Raw genomic sequence first — 18757 nt, forward strand, 5'->3', positions numbered from 1 at the left:
GGGTGCTGGAGGCCAGGCTGTGTGGCCTGAGGGTGGCCTTGCTGTCTTACAGATGTCTCATGCAGCCACCAGTGCCTTCTGCCGTTCCATTAAGCTGCAGTGTGAGCTCTACCCCTCTCGAGAAGTGGCCATCTGCTTGGACCCTTACTGTGGACTTGGGTTTGTCCTGTGGTGCCTCTGTAGGTGAGTATCCTCTTGAACATCTTTGCAATGATGACCAAATCAGTCATGCACCCCCTTTCTAGACCATTTGCAGAGGGGATGCCAGTTTCTGGCGGGGGGCGGGGGTTGCCACCTCCCGAGGGGCTGGCCGCGGCTCAGTCACAGATGGGTCGCTGTCCCGTCCCTCCTCAGCCCCGCGATCTGGGAACAGCAGGCACATCGCGGTACTATCCACGCTCCTCAGCATTTGCTGAGCCCCGCAGAGACCACAGACTCTGGGCTCATTCTGGGAGGCTGTCCAGTGGGGACCCCTGTTTCTAAGTGTGGACGCCAGGCTGAGCCTTTGGTTCTTCGCCTTTAAATCCTAACCATTACCCACCCTGGAATGTGTATTAAATTGGTGGGCACTTCAGGCTCCCTCCTGCTTCAGGCCTCTCCCTCGTGGGTGGGAGGAACTTCAGCTGCAGGAAGGCAGGGAGTTCCCTGTGAGAACCCCGCCCGCCCCGCCACAGTCCGGCCCCCCAGCCCCAACCCCACCAGTGCCAGCCGGTAGCAGGTTCAGCAAGGGTCTGCAGAGACAGTGAACACATGGAGATGTATTGGCATTTCTTCGGACTATACATACGTGTTCACTGTAGAAACTTTAGGGAGTACAAAATAGCATGAAGAACATGAAGACTTCAATGACCATACCACCTCGTGACACCAGGAAATACTCACCATTAGCATTTTGCATATAGTCTTCCAGAGTTTGGTTTGGAAGGTAGCATACTATTTATTGTTAACACTTCAAGCTTCTGTAAGTGTATGGAGAATGCCATAGTACACACAGTGCCCACCATCCGGCTCCCCACAGACCACGTTTGGATGGTTCTGTTTCATCTCTCCTTCCGGTTTTTTCTGCCCCAGTGTTCCATTCGGCATTTTAAAACAATCACCAAACAATGTGATTTCACCATAAACCATTAAGTATGCATACGGTTTTGTGACTATGCCTTAATATAGGTATAAAACTGAGATGATACCATTTGAAAGTCGTTACGATTTCCTTTCTTCTTAATAGTCTGTAATGTCTTCCCTCATGTCTTGAAATACACTTCGGAAAACAATTCTTCTAAGGCATTCCTAATATTTAATAGTGGCATTAAAATCCAGTCCTGTATTTTTGAAAAAAAAATTTCTTTTGGAAAAAAATGAGTTTTTGCAATTCATTCTAATTAGAACAATTAAACTTTTTGAGAGAGCAAATTCAATTAAAATATTCAGTGATTTTTGCCTCACTGTAAAATGCAGTAGTATCGTGGGTAAATTTTTTTCTTGGGAAATAGTTTAGAATATGGCATTCCAGTAGAGGGGCCAAGTGACCCTTGGCCAACTGAGAAGGAAGCCTGTCCTGAACCACCAACTGTGTGTGGAGGAGACTGTGTGTCCCTTGGCAAGGACACCAGTAGAGCCGAAGCCAGTGGATGGAGTGCTCTCTCGTCCTGGGGCTTGCTGAGCCTAACCCTCGTGACATCACCAGAGAGGCTACCTGTCAGTGGGAAAGTAAGTGTTTGACGTGTACCAGTAGCAACAGGGACATGGTGGGGCTCTTGAAAGGGGCCCTAAGGAACCTCTGCCTAATGAGCATCTTTCCTGCAAATTCGTTCCGAAGTCCTGAAATTACAGTGTTCTGTTGATTGCCTCTGCAATGCTGAAATAAACACATAAGAACTCTAAACTTCCTTCTGAAGCCCTCTGTAGAAACAGATCCAGACAAACTTGCTTAAAAACTGGACCTGGGAGCATCTACCCCAGGAGTGATGAGAATGCCCCGCACCTGTCAATACTGTGGATACCAGTAGTCTCTCAGATGAGCTAGTGTTCACTCAAGAAATGGCCGATTTCAGGGCTGGTACAGGAAATGTACAAGGTGAACCTGAATGTCTTTTTGTGCGAAAAAGCGCACGTGGTAGGAGGGTGACATGTCCTTTGGAGGGCCTCCCACTCGTCAAATTGGGGGGATTTCAGCATCAAAATAAAGATTATGATAGGTAAGACTGGATAAAATAGGAAATTATCTCACTATTCAGACAGACGGACAAATTGAAAGCTTGATTGATAGAGTAGACATCTAGAAAATAGTTGTTATAAAGGGGAGGAGAGAACCTTCACGGCAGGGAAACAGGGCCGTTGTGCGTCACCCAGAGAGTTGCAGCGAAGGAAACAGTGTCACGTCCAGGGTCTTCCTGACAAAGACCCTTCCCTGAACCACTGAGTCCAGGGAGCATCAGACCCAGACTGAGGGATGCCCGTAGCTGCTGTCTGTGACCACGAACGCCAGGGTCACAGAGTCACACAAGCCCTGAGGACCCAGCGGGCGGGCTGATGGTGTCTGTGCATGTGTCTCCCAACGGTCTCCTTTCTCTGTAAAAGTCACCATCAGGACCACCGGCAAACGTGAAGAGGGTCCGAGGCTTCAGTGGAAGAAATGTATGTTTCCTGATTTGACGTCTTAGTTGGCCATATGGAGAAATACAAACTTGCTTCCTGGAAATACCTGCTGATGTATTTTGGGTTGATGGGGCATCATCAGGTCACTGACCCATCCTCAAGTGATTCAAGAGGGGAAAAAGCTATTTCTACTTAAAACTTTTCTGTAACTTTACAATGGTTTCAACATTTCTAAAAACTTTAATACAACTTCTTGTGTCTCCATCCTAAAGTTCCCCTTCAGTCATAAAATAGAGGATTATTTCTCTGAGAATCATGATATTAACAGAATTGTTTCAAAATAGTCTTAAAATCAAATATGTCTTAAAAAGCATTTCCAGTCATTGATATTCATGGGTTAGAAGTTTTAATATTATTAAAATAGAAATTCTCTGAAAATAGATCTAGAGATTTGATGTAATTCCTGTCAAAATCTCAGCAGGGATTTTTTTTTTTTAGCAGAAATGGACAACTTTATACTAAAATTAAAAAAAAAACAACACACAATATCCAAAACAATTTTAGAGTAGAATAACAAAGTTGGAAAACTCAGACTTCCCAGTTTCAACATTTATGTGATAACCAGGCCAGGGCTGGGCTAACGTAAAGGTAGTAGGAAGGTAGATGCAGAAAAAAGAGCCAGTGAAACAGAATTGGGAGTGCAGAAACTGTGGTGACCTCTTACATGTAGTCACTTCATTTCTCAACAAAGGTACCACGGCAGCTCAATGATAAAAGGGTAGTATTTTCAATGAATGATGCTTGGGAATGTTGGTCGTTCTCCTGCAAAAAGATTAAACTTTTACGTTGCATCATGTAAATAAATTCACAGTAGGTTGCAGACATTAATGTAGGAAATAAGACTTTTAGAAGGAGACAGAGGATATTAGTCTTTATAATCTTGAGCTAGGCAGAGTTCTTAGATACGGTACCAGAGGTACAATACATAAAAGAAATATTGACAGATGCTGCTCCAATAAAACTAAAAATGTGGGCACATCAAGCAACACTATTAAGAAAGTTGGAAATACAAGCCACAGACTGGGGAAAAATATATGCACATCATATCCTGATAGAGTCCCTCCGACCAAATATAAAACGAACTCTCAAAACTCAAGAAGAAGGAGACACACAACATGATTTAAAAATGGGCAACAGATTTGAATAGACAGTTCACTAAAAATACACAAATGACTTATAAGCACATGAAAAGATGCTTAACATTGTTTAGGGAAATGCAAATTAAAACCAGTGAGATAACACTTCATACCCACTGGAGCAGATATAGCCACAAACCCCTGAAAGTAACAAGGTTGGGGAACTTGTATTTTCTGGTTTCAAAACTGTACCACAAAGCAACAATAACCAAGGATGTGCAGAAACTGGAATTCTCCTACATTGTTGATGAGAATGTGAAATGGTGAAACCACAGTTGGGCACGTTCTTAAAAATTAAACATAAATTCACAGTCTGACCCAGCAGTTCTGCTCATAGGCATCAGCCAAAGCATCTGCCAAAGCAAAGGGAAATCACCGGAAGCCTTGATGTATGAAATGTCCCTAGCAGCCTTCATAAAAGCACGCAAGCAAGAAAAAGACAAATCCACAGGTCGACCAGGATGAACAGTGTTTGTTCATATCCATACAACGCAATACAGCTGCAATGCAGATAAACTTCAGAAACAGCTCACGAAGAGAAAGAAGCCAGATGCAAAAGACCACATGTTCCGTGACTGTATCGTAGGATGCCATTTATATGAAATGTCTGGGAAAGGCAGCTCCTGCAGAGACAGAAAGTAGAGTAGTGGTTGATTGGGGCTGGGGTCGGAGCACGGTGGGGCACAGGTGGGCTGGAAATGTTCTAGAACTACATTGTGGTGATAAGGATACAACTCGGCAAATTTAGTAAAGATCCTTTCATGGGGTGGATTTTATGGTATGCACGTTATACCTAAATAAAACTCTTTTAAAAAAAGAAAACAGCCTGTCATCGGGGTAACAGGCACACAGGGCAGACAGTAACCTGCCCACCACAGGGTACGTGTGTTATAGGGAGCCATGCGTCTGCCTTGCTCCAAGTGCCCAAGTTCTGAGGGTTTGTATGTTTTCTCAGGTTAGTAAGCTGAAATCACTGAACTACAGTTGTGAAATTTTATGTTACCACAATGTCTTCTTTTTCCTCCTAGTCAGCCATGTTTTTCTTTTTTTAAATAGACTATTTTTCAGAACAGCTTGAGGTGTGCTTTGAGGTGCTTGAGTGTATTTCATACAGCGTGTGCGTAAATAGCGACTGGCATACGGCGTTTTCTTCAACTACTTCTGCTATTCCTTCAAAGGTGATCAGATTGATTAACCTTCCTGGCTTATACATTAAGCAATTAAACAAAAGAAAAAGCAGTGCACCATTATGATGTCCCATCACAACATGTGTGTGCAGCACTAACATCAAATTACTCACAACTGGATGACTTTTCACACTTTCTGAATTTTGGTTTTTAACCTATAGGGGTTTAAGATTCCTCCATCATTAATGCAATAAAAACCAATGGAAAAAAAAATGGATCGGTTGAGCAAGCGACATCTCAGGGTCCTGAGGTCAAGCCCCATGTTGGGCATAGAGATCACATCAAAAAAATGGACAAAGGACTTGATTAGACATTCCTCCAAAGAAAATGTACATTTTTATAAAAGCGACCCTGCGTTTCCTACATTTTGTGAATGTAGCAGCTTTGAGAGAACCCTATATATTGCCTCATAGCGTCTAGAGGTTTCAGGTGAGCGCTCAAAAAGGCAGTCACTGAACAAGAGTCCTATAGTTCTCTTGTGCTTTGCAGGATGTTTTCGTGAACATTCGTTTTGTATTTGCACACCTGGAGGGGCAGTGGCGTGAGTGCCCCCTTCGTGCAAATGGGCAGCAGGTGTTTCTGCAACACGAGTGGTGGGTGGGTCCTGCGGCCCTACCCTCACGAGCCCTTCCCGTCTCTCTCTGCAGTGTCTACTCAGGGCACCAGTCCATTCTCATCCCGCCTTCTGAGCTGGAAACCAACCCTGCCTTGTGGCTTCTTGCCGTGAGTCAGTACAAAGTCCGGGATACATTTTGCTCCTATTCAGTGATGGAACTTTGTACCAAGGGGCTGGGCTCGCAGACAGACTCCCTCAAGGTAAGCAGCCTGTCATAGGCCTCAGAGGGCTTTGGGGAGCACGCCTAAGGAAGCGTCCTAGGGAAGCACCGTGTCACAGGGCATGGGAAGGGTTACTGAGCTGAGCTCCATCGCGCACAGTCGCCAGAATTAGATGGGAATCTTTTCAGTCTCGTGGGACTTAAGAGGAGTGCTATCTTTATGAAATTGTCCAAACACTTTACTTTTCCATTCTATATTACAAATAGGTCTTCTCATTTCTGTCCAGGGTGCACTCTTCTGTATCCGTGTTTGTAGTGTACCTCGCTTCCCCAAACCCTGTCCTGTTAAATATTTTATCCAGGACCTTGCTTCTCCTCATGTCCCTTGCGGCTGCATCTTGCTGTTATTTAAGATGGGTTTGTAATGGCATCCTCGGTCCTCTGATGTAGGATTTCCCCCCGCACAGACGTCCCAGGACAGTCAAATGACGTGGACACACAGAGCCCAGGAAGTGAATGTCCGTGTGGAGTTTGTGTTGCTTGCGTCCACCTGGTTAAGGTCACACCCGGCACCTGGAAGGCTGACCTCTTACCGCTGTTCCTTCTAGGCACGAGGACTGGACTTGTCCCGCGTGCGGACGTGTGTGGTCGTGGCAGAGGAACGGCCTCGGATAGCACTCACCCAGTCATTCTCAAAGCTCTTTAAAGACCTGGGTCTCCATCCGCGGGCTGTGAGCACCTCCTTCGGCTGCAGAGTGAACCTGGCCATTTGCTTGCAGGTGGGTTTCGTCGGGATCAGTAAGTGCTCCCGTCAGAGAGTGACTTTAAGTGACAGGCACTCAGCACAGGGTCATTTTCGTGGCTGATGCATAGCTATGTTTAGAAGATGCCTTGTAATCAAATGCGTGTGGTTGGTGCACACTTGTTTGGTTGGGATTTTTCTTTTCTTTCTCTTTTTTATTTTCAGTCTGCATTTGTCAGTAACCATTATTCATAGCTAGCATTCAGAGCTCTTACTCTATCCTGAAACATTTTCACTTTGGTAACATGAGTAGTAGTTGGCCCAGACCTCTGAAATCAGGCTTTTTAAAGATCGCATAGGACACAAATGTTTCATTGTGGCAAGAAATGCTGCATCTTGAAGTGCTCAGCCTCCTGGACACAGACAGTAGGATCTGTAGGAGGAATGCCAAGCGCCGTCAGCAGGTTCGGGAATTTGCTGCAGTGATGGCATCTAGAAGCAGACATTGCAGTTCCTGGCTGCATTTCCAGGGTGTGAGGCAGCCCCTTGAAGATACCCGCACAGCAACCGTGGCTGAAGGACGCTTGCTGTCTTGGGTTTTCTTCATTAGCTGCTTGCCACCATCTTCACTGCTCCTTTCTTTCTTCGAACCCTTAAGACGAGCATGTTGATCCACGGCGATCGCTGGCCAGGGCAGGGCCGCCTGAAAGGAAAGACAGGGGCGTCCCCGTGTGCCCTCCGCACAGCCTCACCACAGCAAGCAGCCCGGGGCACAGCCGCAGACTTCGGTCCTCAAACAAATTGGCAGGATAAAAACTCCACTCACCCAGGTGCTGCAACGGAGCACGACTCAGGTCGTCTCCCGGTCTCCCATGCTGCCCACCCACTGTCCCCCCATTTCTGACCCCAGAGGTGGTTGCTCACGATTAGCCTGGGGGTGACCTTGGGAAGCTCCCAGGCGGCCAGGTCCTCACCAGCGCTCCGGGTGCTGGGACTCCTCCACGGACGGTGGCCGAGAACGAACTCTTACCATATGACCCATCGGATGAGATTGCTCCAGAAACATTAGCTACAGAAGGCGTTTTGTTGCTTTCTTATTTTTATTGTTTTGATTTTCTACTACATCCAAAGTGACATTGCTGTCATGGGCCCTGGTGCTATTTTGGAATCTTGGCAGCATCTTTAATCATTTTTGTACATTTACCATTTTCCATTTGTTTGCTTTATTCTCAACTCATTTTCAGCCAGTTTTCCTTTTTCTGAATCGTTAGTGGTGGAAACTGGCTAGAAATGTCGATGTGTCAGAGAGTCGAGACAAAGTACATCATGATATGGCCGTGTGGGCTCACAGCCACAGGCCGTGGTGCTCGGGGCAAGGGCTGCTATAGGGGGAAGGCACTTCCTGGCTTTGAGGAGGCCGTGGAGCCTGTATCCTGTAATTGATGCAACACCCCACGGTCACACACAGCAGTGTCCCTGCAGCTCCTAGGGACACCCCACGGTCACACACAGCAATGTCCCTGCTGGGCCTGGGGACACCCCACGGTCACACACAGCAATGTCCCTGCAGGGCCTGGGGACACCCCACGGTCACACACAGCAGTGTCCCTGCAGGGCCTGGGGACACCCCACGGTCACACACGGCAGTGTCCCTGCTGGGCCTGGGGACACCCCACGGTCACACACGGCAGTATCCCTGCAGCTCCTGGGGACACCCCACGATCACACACGGCAGTGTCCCTGCAGGGCCTGGGGACACCCCACGGTCACACACAGCAGTGTCCCTGCAGGGCCTGGGGACACCCCACGGTCACACACAGCAGTGTCCCTGCTGGGCCTGGGGACACCCCACGGTCACACACGGCAGTATCCCTGCAGCTCCTGGGGACACCCCATGATCACACACAGCAGTGTCCCTGCAGGGCCTGGGGACACCCCACGGTCACACACAGCAATGTCCCTGCTGGGCCTCGGGTCTCCCAAGGCATAAAGTATTTTATGTCAACCTGAGTCAGATTTTACTCTTATTGAACTCATCCTTATACTCAGTAAGGTAGACACTGAGCATCCAGGGGAGTTTTCAGTGAGTGAGTAAAATATTCCTAGTAAAAACCAGCGGAGTAGGAGGGTAAAGGGTGACTTGGACATAGGAGGTCCAAGTGGGCCTCCCCAGCAGGCAGCATGTCAGCTAGGCCCCAGGAAGCCAGAGGACAGGTACAGAGGCCTTGAAGCAGGGCTGGTCAGTGAATACCTTAGTTTTCTCTTAAACACTGCAAAAGTTACAACGTGTCATGATGGTACGGAAGGGGCAGGCAGAGCCCGCATTCTGAGCAGAAACCCACGTGTCGTGCTCCCTGTTGTGTTTCTAGGGGGCCTGACCCACAGTAAATGCCTAACAAGATTTGTTAAATATTCTAAAACTGAATTTTTATGATTGTTTAGAGAAATAAGGGAAATAACCTGAATGGTTCTAAATTTCTTACAGATTGGATTTTTTTATAAAGGAGTAGTTTAGAAAAATCAGAAAACCCAGAGCAGCCAGTAAATACATGATTAAACCCATAATTCCATCCACCTAGGAATAATCACCATTGACTCCTTGATGTAAAAATATCTAAAACACAAAAAGCTATAACGCTCAGTCCCAAATACTGTACCTATAAATGTTTAAAGGCATTGGAAATTTGAGTTTTCCCTTTGTTGCAGAATTACCAACATATGTGAAATCAGGTAGTGGGCATCCTTGTTTTCAGTTGATGTGTTGTTTTCCCCAAGGATTGTTTGTCCCGGTCACTGAGGGGGCCTGCAGTTTGAGCCACCGTTCTCTAGAGCAGCCCTGTCAGGAAAGGGAAGAGTCTCCACATGTGCATGGTGCGTCCTCGCCTAATGGAGGGACGCTGTCCAGACAAGGAGCAGAGCCTTGCCCGTGCAGTCGCGGCCGTGTTCCTGGGCTCAGTGTGGCAGGGCCCACGTGCCACTTTCAGAAGGGTTCCCTGGTCTTTGGGGGAAGGCTGAGTTACATGGCAGACAGGTTTTGTGACTGCAGAATACAATGTATCCACTACATGAGATTTTAATGCTACGCGGAGATAAATTAGGGGTTTGTCTTTACTTGGCAAGAATGTTTTCCATTGATGGCACTCTGAATGTGCCCTCCCGCCCCAAGCATCCCTCCCAACGTGTACGGTTTGATACTATGGGTCATTCTCCACCGTGGAGTCTTGGACGCCTTTATGTTCTTGTACCACGACTCCCGGTGGCCGCAGCCTGAAGTGGACCTCCACCACCCTCACGTGCCCCACTCCTGCTCTCCTTCCAGGTCCCTGTGAGTCCTGGGGCTGGAGGTATTTTCCTTGCTTTGAATTCCCGTGGTACTTCATCCCTCACTTCACACTTTCTGCCACTGCTTGCCATTGTTTCTGTAGACATTCATGACCCCGACTCGGGGAAGGACTGTCAGAGAACCCAGGACAGCACCTCCCACAGCTGCGTCCAGCTCATGAACGTACCACAGTTCGTATTCCTTTAGCTGCAGGTACAGCTCAATTTGGAGAAAGCAGGCACACTTTTTTGTTGAGTTCAGCCTCCCGTGGGTAGTAAGTCACGGCAGCAATGAATTTCCTCCCAAATGAGCCCCTGGTGTGAATCTCCATCACTTGTAGCTCTTCCTGGTCAGTGAGAATCAAGGCTTTGCTGCCCATTGTTAGCTCAGGTGGCCGGTCCAGGGTCTGCACTTGAGAAAAAAGACATTTACCCTCAAAACAGAAGTATTCTCTGACAAGAGGATTGGGCCATGTGGTTCCAGGTAGCGTCTGGTAGGATCTCCCCACAGCTCACTGAGGGTAAGTTGGTTGTTTTGAGATGGAAGAGACTTAACCTCAGAGCAGTTCAGAGGACTTCCCGGTTGACCAAGCAGGGAAGTAGACAGAATCTTCCCTGCTCGTGGACCACATAATGTAAGCAGAGATGACTGTGGATGCAGAGGAACCTGTCTGGTTTTTAGCTGTTTCCTTTTCTCTAGCATTTCAATCAGACCTGCTATTTTGTACGTCCTACACCGAGCAACCCAAGACCTGTGGCTCTGTGGGTGGGAGGTTGGAGGTGTTCTCCGCTCCGTGGCCGTGGGTGGGAGGAGGTTGGGGGTGTTCTCCGCTCCGTGGCCATAGTTGGGAGGTTGGGGGCATTCTCTGTTCTGTGGCTGGGTGGGAGGAGGTTGGGGGTGTTCTCTGCTCTGTGTTCGTGGGTGGGGGGAGGTTGGGGGTGTTCTCTGCTCTGTGGCTGTGGGTGGGAGGTTGGGGGCATTCTCTGCTCTGTGTTCATGGATGGGGGGAGGTTGGGGGCGTTGTCTGCTTCGTGGCCGTGGGTGGGGGGAGGTTGGGGTGTTCTCCGCTCGGTGTCCATGGATGGGAGGTTGCTTGTGGGAGGTTGGGGGCGTTCTCCGCTGTGGCCATGGGTGGGAGGTTAGTGCGTGGGAGGTTGGGGGCATTCTCAGTTCTGTGGCTGTGGGTTGGTGGGTGGGAGGTTGGGGGCGTTCTCCACTCCGTGGCCGTGGGTGGGAGGAGGTTGGGGTGTTCACTGTTCCATGGCCATGGGTGGAGGGAGGTTGGGGGTGTTCTCCGCTCCATGGCCATGGGTGGGGGGAGGTTGGGGACGTTCTCCGCTCTGTGGCCGTGGGTGGGAGGTTCGTGGGTGGGAGGTTGGGGGCGTTCTCTGCTCCGTGGCCACGGGTGGGAGGAGGTTGGGGGCATTCTCTGCTCCATGGCCATGGGTGGGGGGAGGTTGGGGGCGGTCTCCACTCTGTGTTCGTGGGTGGGGGGAGGTTGGGGGCGTTGTCCGCTCCGTGGCTGTGGGTGGGGGGAGGTTGGGGCGTTCTCCACTCCGTGGCCGTGGTGGGGAGCATGCTGGAAGGCGTCCTGACAGCTCAGAGCTGTGTGGCTGCTTGCTTGTGCTGTTGCATGAAACCCGGGTTTAAGAGAAAATCCTGAAAATTGACAAATGTGTCATTGTCCAATGTACAACTGGGCAAGTATAAAAAATCTAAATATGAGATGATCATAAAAATAGAAGATTGGGACAGTCATAATTTCTGTGCTGCTGTTGACTGAGCTCTTCTATCTCAGAAATGGTTTATTTACCCACTTACCATTCTGAAGCGGGAATTGCCACATTAATTATTTCAGTACAGCCCCCTTGAGTTCAGTGTCATAGCTCTGTGGCAAAAGAATGGACTCATAAAATTAACTGTGTGGCTGACTTGAATTTTACATGAAATACTGGCATATTATAGACAACATGCAAGAATGAAATGTAGAAGTGTGTGCCATTTTTTATGCTTAGAAATGACATTTCCCAGAATCTTTAGCCATAAAAATGACTTTAAGACAATTGGGATTTGTTGAATCTATGACAGAAGTAGACATTAGATCAAGTTATGACTTCTGAGTTTAAATAACTTTAACATAAATTTCCATTAGTGCTGTTAAGAAGTGTCATGTGTTTATTAACCTCTGTTGAAAAAGACATTGCCTACAACCACAATTACTCTTTTCAGAAGTGTAAGCTGAAAGGTCTTCGGTTATACTCGATTAAGAAATTTAGCTCATTGTAACAGAAAAATGAGCATCCTCCTCACCAGCAGAAGGAAGGAGGGAATATGAGGTCTTCTCTTTTCTAAAACTTTTAAGTCACCTTAGCAGAAACTTTGATCTTTATGATATTTTTAAAAAATACTGATTAATTTATCTGGGAGGAAAGTTTATCATAAGTAGCTGTGTGGAATTAAATCAATAGTAACAGGTATAGCCAACCTTAAGTCTTAAAACTCACACAATGAAAGAGAAATACAGCCACCCTGATAAGGAGAAGTGAAGTCGTTGATTGTTGGAAAGAAAAAAAGCCAGGAAGCTCAGAGGCTGATATAAATCTTAAGTAATTCTCAAAAGAAAATTGATAGGTATAATACTTTCATGAATTTGAGCTCTCATTTTCCCCCTCCACTGCTTTTAGATGGGGGAAAGTGACAGTAAATGAGGTGTTGTTGGGGGTTTATATGCTCCCAGGAATGAGTCACATTCAGCCGAAACCCGCACACCCTTTCTGCTGATACGTGTTGTCCCAGAGAATGAAAATTAACATTGGCGATCATGGGACCCGCATCTCAGTCACCCAGTACCCTAGTCCACATTTCTGATTTGTAAGCGGCAGAAACCTTCCTTGGCAATCTGAATGAAAAGGAATTTATTAAGATGCCATGGGTGGCTCTCAGAGGCATGTGGGGCACTGGAACCCGGTTTAGGATGGCGCACCCAGGAATAGCTCGTGCCGCGGTGCCGTTCGTGGGAGGACGCTGGTGTTTGGGAGTCGTACCGCGACCAGCTGGTGCTTGTGCTGCAGATCTGCCGCCGCCGCAGGCGGGAGCGCACACGCTGTCCGGTGCCACGGATGGATGCAGGTACCTGGCGGGCTTGGTTACCTGCCCACGTGCTGGTGTCCGGGAGAGCGGGAGGAGGGTGGCGGTTAGCTTTAGTCACCACACAGGGGCTTTGTATCCAGCACAGCTCCAAAAGTAGAGTTCCCCAAATACAGAAAAGGGGTTCAGATGCTTGGTGACCAAAAAGGGGTGACGGATGGCGACTTCAGCCCATCTCTTTGGCTGCCCAAATCAACACACACTCTGTCCCGTTCTTACACATCACCCCCCCAAAAAAAAAACTATCATAACACAGCTTTCGCACTTAGAACTGAAAACACACCTGCTCTCTGTCCAAAAAAGAAACGAGCTCAAGCCTCTGCTGTCACTGGTGGACATTCCCTCATGCTAGCTTGTCAGCTGTGGACTAGGCTGTAAAGTTCACCGCCAGGGACAGATGGGCTCTGTAAACTGTGGGACAAAGGCAGAGAAGACGCGTTCTTGCACCCGTCTGTGTGGCATTACTGGGTGTGTGCTAGGCGTGGGGGGGTTACCACAGTGAACAGACTTGGTGTTGGATCTACTGGTTCCTGGGCGTGTCTTCCCATTCTGGAGCTTTGGGAATAACAGGAAGAGCCTAGGGTCCTAGGAGACCATGATGAGCTGGGCACCTGAGGCTGAACACCACAGGCTTCACAGGCAAGGGGTCACTTTGGTGTGGGTTGATCCTTTATCAGCTGCAGGAATTTCCTGGGTTTGAGTTGGTGCCTTGAACGAAGAACATGGGCATCTGAGCTTCTCATTGGTCCTTCGACTTGAGCAGCGCTCACAGACACAGCTGCCCTGCCTCAGTCTGCATGCGTTCACACTGCTCCCAGACCTGAAGCCCTCAGTGGCACTTTGTCTTGAAGGGCTGAGTGGGCAGCCTGGGCCTGCGATCAGTATGGCCTCTCTCTGCAGGACCCAGCTCTGCTGGTGCAGCTCAGCAGAAGCGGGTGACACGGGAGTGAGCAAAGAGGCAGGCTCCTTTTCTGCACATGGGTTTGCTGACCTTTGTGAAAGTCAGTTAATTAACCAATTTGTCAGAACATGGCATGGACTGCCATGGTCCGCTCCAGCATACGAGCTGGATTTTCACTGCCTTTGGCTCCTACCAAACCCACTAATTAATTTCAGACCTTCTTATTTCCCTGACAATCTGTTACTGCAGCCACTCCTGATACTAGTTTCTAAATCAGTTGAGATGCTTCAGACAAACCACAGAGACCAGCTCTGTTTGATGTTAGCAAAAAGTATATTTTTATATAACGAATTCTGGACTTCCATTTTTTATTAGGCTGCGTAAGTCACAAGAGACTGTTGTTCCAACCCTAACCATTAAAACAACCTGGTTAATATACAGGTCACAGTTTTTTTAAGATCTGTCAGAGAGCTGAAGATTAACGGAAGTCTCAGGGAACTGAAGTCACCTGTGGAGAGAAGATGCCCCTATTTTCATCCCTGGCAGAGAAGCAGCAGGGGGAACTTACCGTAGAGACCAACCAAACCCTGAGTGCACTGATGCGGCACGTAGTGCGGGAGAGTGGGTGAAAATCCCAAGGAGCACAGCTCAGTCACTCTGCATCCCTGCACCAGCCTGTCTGCAGGTCTCCACTGTCCAGAGGGGAGAGTGCAGAAGCCGGCAGCAGGGCAGGAGAGCCGAGACAATCATCTGAGGTTCTTTAGGTCTCTAGTAAATGCACAGTAACCAGCATCTGAAGCCTTGGTGGCGGGGGGGGGGGGGGAGGGGTGGCCTGAGAAACCATGTCCCCTCAGGGACAGTGGGCCTTCAGTGGGTGGAAGGCAGAGGTACTGAGGGATGAGCAGAGAGCAGGAATGCTGAGCGGCCCCCTCTGGGCAGCTGCAGACAACTGGACACACTCCCCTTGCGCTCCAAAGACAGAGGTGGGACAAGAGGGCTGAGCACGTGTGTCGCAGCCCCCTGGGCCTTCACCAAGTGCAGCACCTTTGCCTCCTGAGGCTGGGCATTGGCTGCAGGATGGGGAAGGCTGGGGTGAGGCTGGAGAGATGGAGAACCACCTTGTCAGGTAAAAAGCTGGTGCCAGAGTCTCGTCCTGCCCACAGCCATGAAGCCAGCATTGACTGGCATCTCAGGGGAGCTGTTAGAGAGCCCAGGCCACCTACACAAGGCACACGCTGAGACACCCAAACAAGGCCAGAGAAGGAGGTCCCCTTTCTGGGAGTGCATGCTTTTTACTTCAGCCTCCACTGGTCTCTAAAACACAGTGTTTGCTTTACAGTAAAAAACTAAAAGACATGCACAGATGAAATACATGGGCACAAGAAGAATGTGGAAGTAGTCCGTAGAGTAGACACGCTGGAATTACCAGAAACTCTGAGAGAACTAGGGTACATACGTTAAAGGGTGCAGTTGAAGAGGTATGCGCCTTGCACAAAGAGGTGGGGATGTCATGGAAAGATAAAAAGTACAAAAAAGAACCAAATGGAAATGCTAGAAATGAAAGCTGCAGACATAGAAAGAAGATTCTTCGTGGTTCCCCGTAGCAGACTGGTTGCAGATGGAGAGGCCCCGTGAGCGGACTTCAGGTCCCATCAGTAGAAGCTCTGCAAACGGAAACACCAGGAGAGACGGGAAGAATGTGAAGTGGAACAGTATGTGCGATCTCTGGGGTGATACCAAGTTGTCTGCCGTACGTGTAGTAGGATCCCAGCAGGGGAGGGTGGGGTCCTGGGACAGAGAACCGTTTGAAGACATAGTGGTGAGGACCGATGAGAGGTGTCAGCCTACAGACTCAGCATCTCTGTGAGCTCCAGGCAGAGTAAATAAAAATAAACCTAGTTGAATCCTTCTCAAAATGCTGAAAGCCAAGTTAGAGATGGTCTTCAAACAGCTACAAAAATAAAGATACGGTGTATAGAGGAGAAGAATAAAAATGACAGAAACAACAGAAGTCAGAACACAGTGGAGTGATCCATGCAAAGTGCTAAAAGAATTGCTTATCCAGCAAAAATACCCTTCGGGAAGACAATAGCAGGTATTTGTAGACAGGGCAACGCTGAGAGACTCCGTCAGCAACAGACATGCACTGTCCAAAAAAGAAACGAGCTCAAGCCTCTGCTGTCACTGGTGGACATTCCCTCATGCTAGCTTGTCAGCTGTGGACTAGGCTGTGGACATTCCCTGAATGTGGACATTCAGAAAGGCTGAACTGCTCGGGTGGAGAGAAGAAAGCACACAAGGCAGGTCGGCAGGCCAGATCTGTAGGAAGAAGCACAGAATGCTAGAAAAGGTCAATACAAGGAAACATTTGAAAATTTTTCTATCAATGTATAGATATGTAAATATTTTAAATTTCTTTAAAGACCATTATTCAAAGCACAAAAAAAGACAATTGAGGTGTTTGTAGCATGAGTAGAAGTGGCACATGAGGGGACAAACCCCAGGGCAGACAAGGAGGTGGGTGGAAATATGCTACTCTTTATGCTCATAGAGCACATTATGTGAAGGTGATAATTGTGATAAATTATGATATGAGAATTGTGATAAATTATGCAAATTTTAATCTCTACATCAACCACTAAAAAAAAAAAGGTCAATTGAGATAAAATACTATACCCAAAATATTCTGTTTGCAGGGAGGTGGGCGGGAAAAAGAAAGAAACAAAAACAAAAGGGACAAATAAACAGCCAATCATATCAACAATTACATTAAAAGTAAACAGGCAGTTAAAAGGCAGAGATTGTCAAGTTAAAAAGAGTCAACCGTGTGTAAAGGTTACAAGAAACCTTAACTATGAGGGTATTGACAAGTTGAAAGTAGACACAAAGCAGCAGAAGATGACTGGTGTGCCGTATTAATAACAGACATGTTAGAGGTAAAGGTTACTGAAAGTGAGGGTGTCCATTGAATGATGATTAAAGGGTCAGTTCACCAGTAAAACATAAAAATCCTAAGTGCATATGCACCTAAAAACTGAGTTTCAAAATACATGAAGCAAAACTGACAGAATTCAAAAGGAAAAAAGACAAATTCATAGTCATAGTTGGAGACTTTAACATCTCTCTCCCAGTAAATGATAAAATAAGTAAGAAAAAAATCAGCATATAGAAGATTTTAACACTGTCACCTAACTTGATGTAACTGACATTTAAGAACACCATACTTGGGGTGCCTGGGTGGCTCAGCCGTTAAGCGTCTGCCTTCGGCTCAGGTCATGGTCCCAGGGTCCTGGGATCGAGCCCTGCATCGGGCTCCCTGCTCGGCGGGAGGCCTGCTTCTCCCTCTCCCTCTACTATTCCCCCTGCTTGTGCTCTCTTGCTCTCTCTCTCAAATAAATAAATAAAATCTTTTAAAAAAAAAAGGGGGGGGACCTAATCTGATAGGATTTGTGTCCTTACAAGTAGGGAAATCAGGGTTGCACTCTCCATGCACACACAGTGAGGAAAAGCCATGTGAACACACAGCAAGAAGGCGGCTATCAGCAAGCCCAGAAGAGAGCACTCACCAGAACCCAACTGTGCTGGTTCCTTGGTCTCAGACTTCTAGCTTCTGGAACCATGAGGAAATAAATTTCTGTTAAGGCACACAGTCTATGGCATTTTGTGATGGCAGCCCAAGCAGACTCAGACACATATGTAGAGCTGACATTTTTGTCAAACATGAAAAATTCCCAGGAAAGACTATAAAACAATTTTCAATGAATATTAAATGACCACAATCACACAGTATATTCTGTGATGTAATTAAACTAGTAATAACAGAAAGATGGCCAGAAAATCCCTAAATATTTGGAAATTAACACACTTCTGAATAACTCATATATAAAAGAGGAAATCATGAGGAAGATGAGAAAATACTTTAAAAGGATTGTTAATGAAAACACAGCATGTCACGTTTTGTTGGTTGCACCTAAAGTAGTGCTCAGCAGTAAATGTTTGTATTAGGAAAGAGAAGAGTGTAAAATCTATTTTAACTTCCACCTCAAAAAAATCTAGGAAAAAGCAAAAAACTCAAGCCCAAAGTTGGAGAAAATAAAAATAAATGTGGAAGTGAGTTAAATAGAAAATAGACAATGGAAGACTCACTACAGTGAAAAGTTGATTCTTTATAAAAACTAATAAATTTGGTAAACTAGCAATACTGATCAATAAGAGAGAGGCAGACTAATGATACCATGCTAGCAGGGAATGGGACAATTTTTGAAGCCTCATGCATCACTGTTGGGGATGCGGGGCAGCACAGCAACTTTGGAGAACAGTTTGTGAGCTTCCTGTACTATTGAACATGACTTGCCATATGACCCAGCATTTCTCTCCTGGGTGTTCACCCAAGAGAAGTGAAAATGTACATCCTCCCAGGGGCCAACACACAAATGTGTCCAGCAGCTTCATTCATAATCACCAAGAACTGGAGACAGCTACATATCCATTACCTGAGAATGGACAGGCAGGTTGTACTCCATTCATGCAGCAATGTGCTATTCAGTAGCGGCAGGTATAGACTGCTCCTGCAGGGAACAGCATGACTGGACCTCAAGAATCATCTTCTGGATGAGGGAAGCCAAACACAGAGGTCTGCATACTATATGAGTTTATTTGTATGATATCCTGGATAAGGCAAAACTGTAGGTACAACAATCAGATTAGTGTTGCCAGGTGCTGAGGCCCAGGGGAGGGGATTGACTGCAAAGAGGCAGGAGGGGACTTTTGGGATGATAAAGATTTTCTGTGTCCTGATTGTGATGGTGGTTACATTGACTATACATTTGTCAAAGTCAATCAACCTGTAAACTTAAGGATGAATTTTATTGCATGCACATTACACCTAAAT

General features: G+C 47.2%; 1 protein-coding gene across 3 annotated transcripts in view; it reads left to right on the top strand.

The window, feature by feature from the left end:
• DIP2C (DIP2 acetate--CoA ligase C (putative)) overlaps nucleotides 1-18757 on the top strand; it is a 402614-nt gene that overhangs the window by 347411 nt on the left and 36446 nt on the right. For all 3 annotated transcript variants that reach the window (XR_015768806.1, XM_088025832.1, XM_088025833.1), the window contains 3 exons: nucleotides 53-183; nucleotides 5626-5794; nucleotides 6363-6533. Coding sequence is in view for 2 of the 3 variants with exons in the window: in XM_088025832.1 (XP_087881958.1) it covers nucleotides 53-183; nucleotides 5626-5794; nucleotides 6363-6533 (471 nt within the window). In the remaining variant the exon portion in view is untranslated. The remainder of the gene's footprint in view (nucleotides 1-52; nucleotides 184-5625; nucleotides 5795-6362; nucleotides 6534-18757) is intronic.

The sequence above is a fragment of the Eumetopias jubatus genome, unplaced genomic scaffold (genome assembly GCF_037043125.1).
Source record: "Eumetopias jubatus isolate StellerSeaLion01/CBP00866 unplaced genomic scaffold, mEumJub1_p1.0 scaffold_8, whole genome shotgun sequence".
NCBI classification, from domain to species: domain Eukaryota; kingdom Metazoa; phylum Chordata; class Mammalia; order Carnivora; family Otariidae; genus Eumetopias; species Eumetopias jubatus.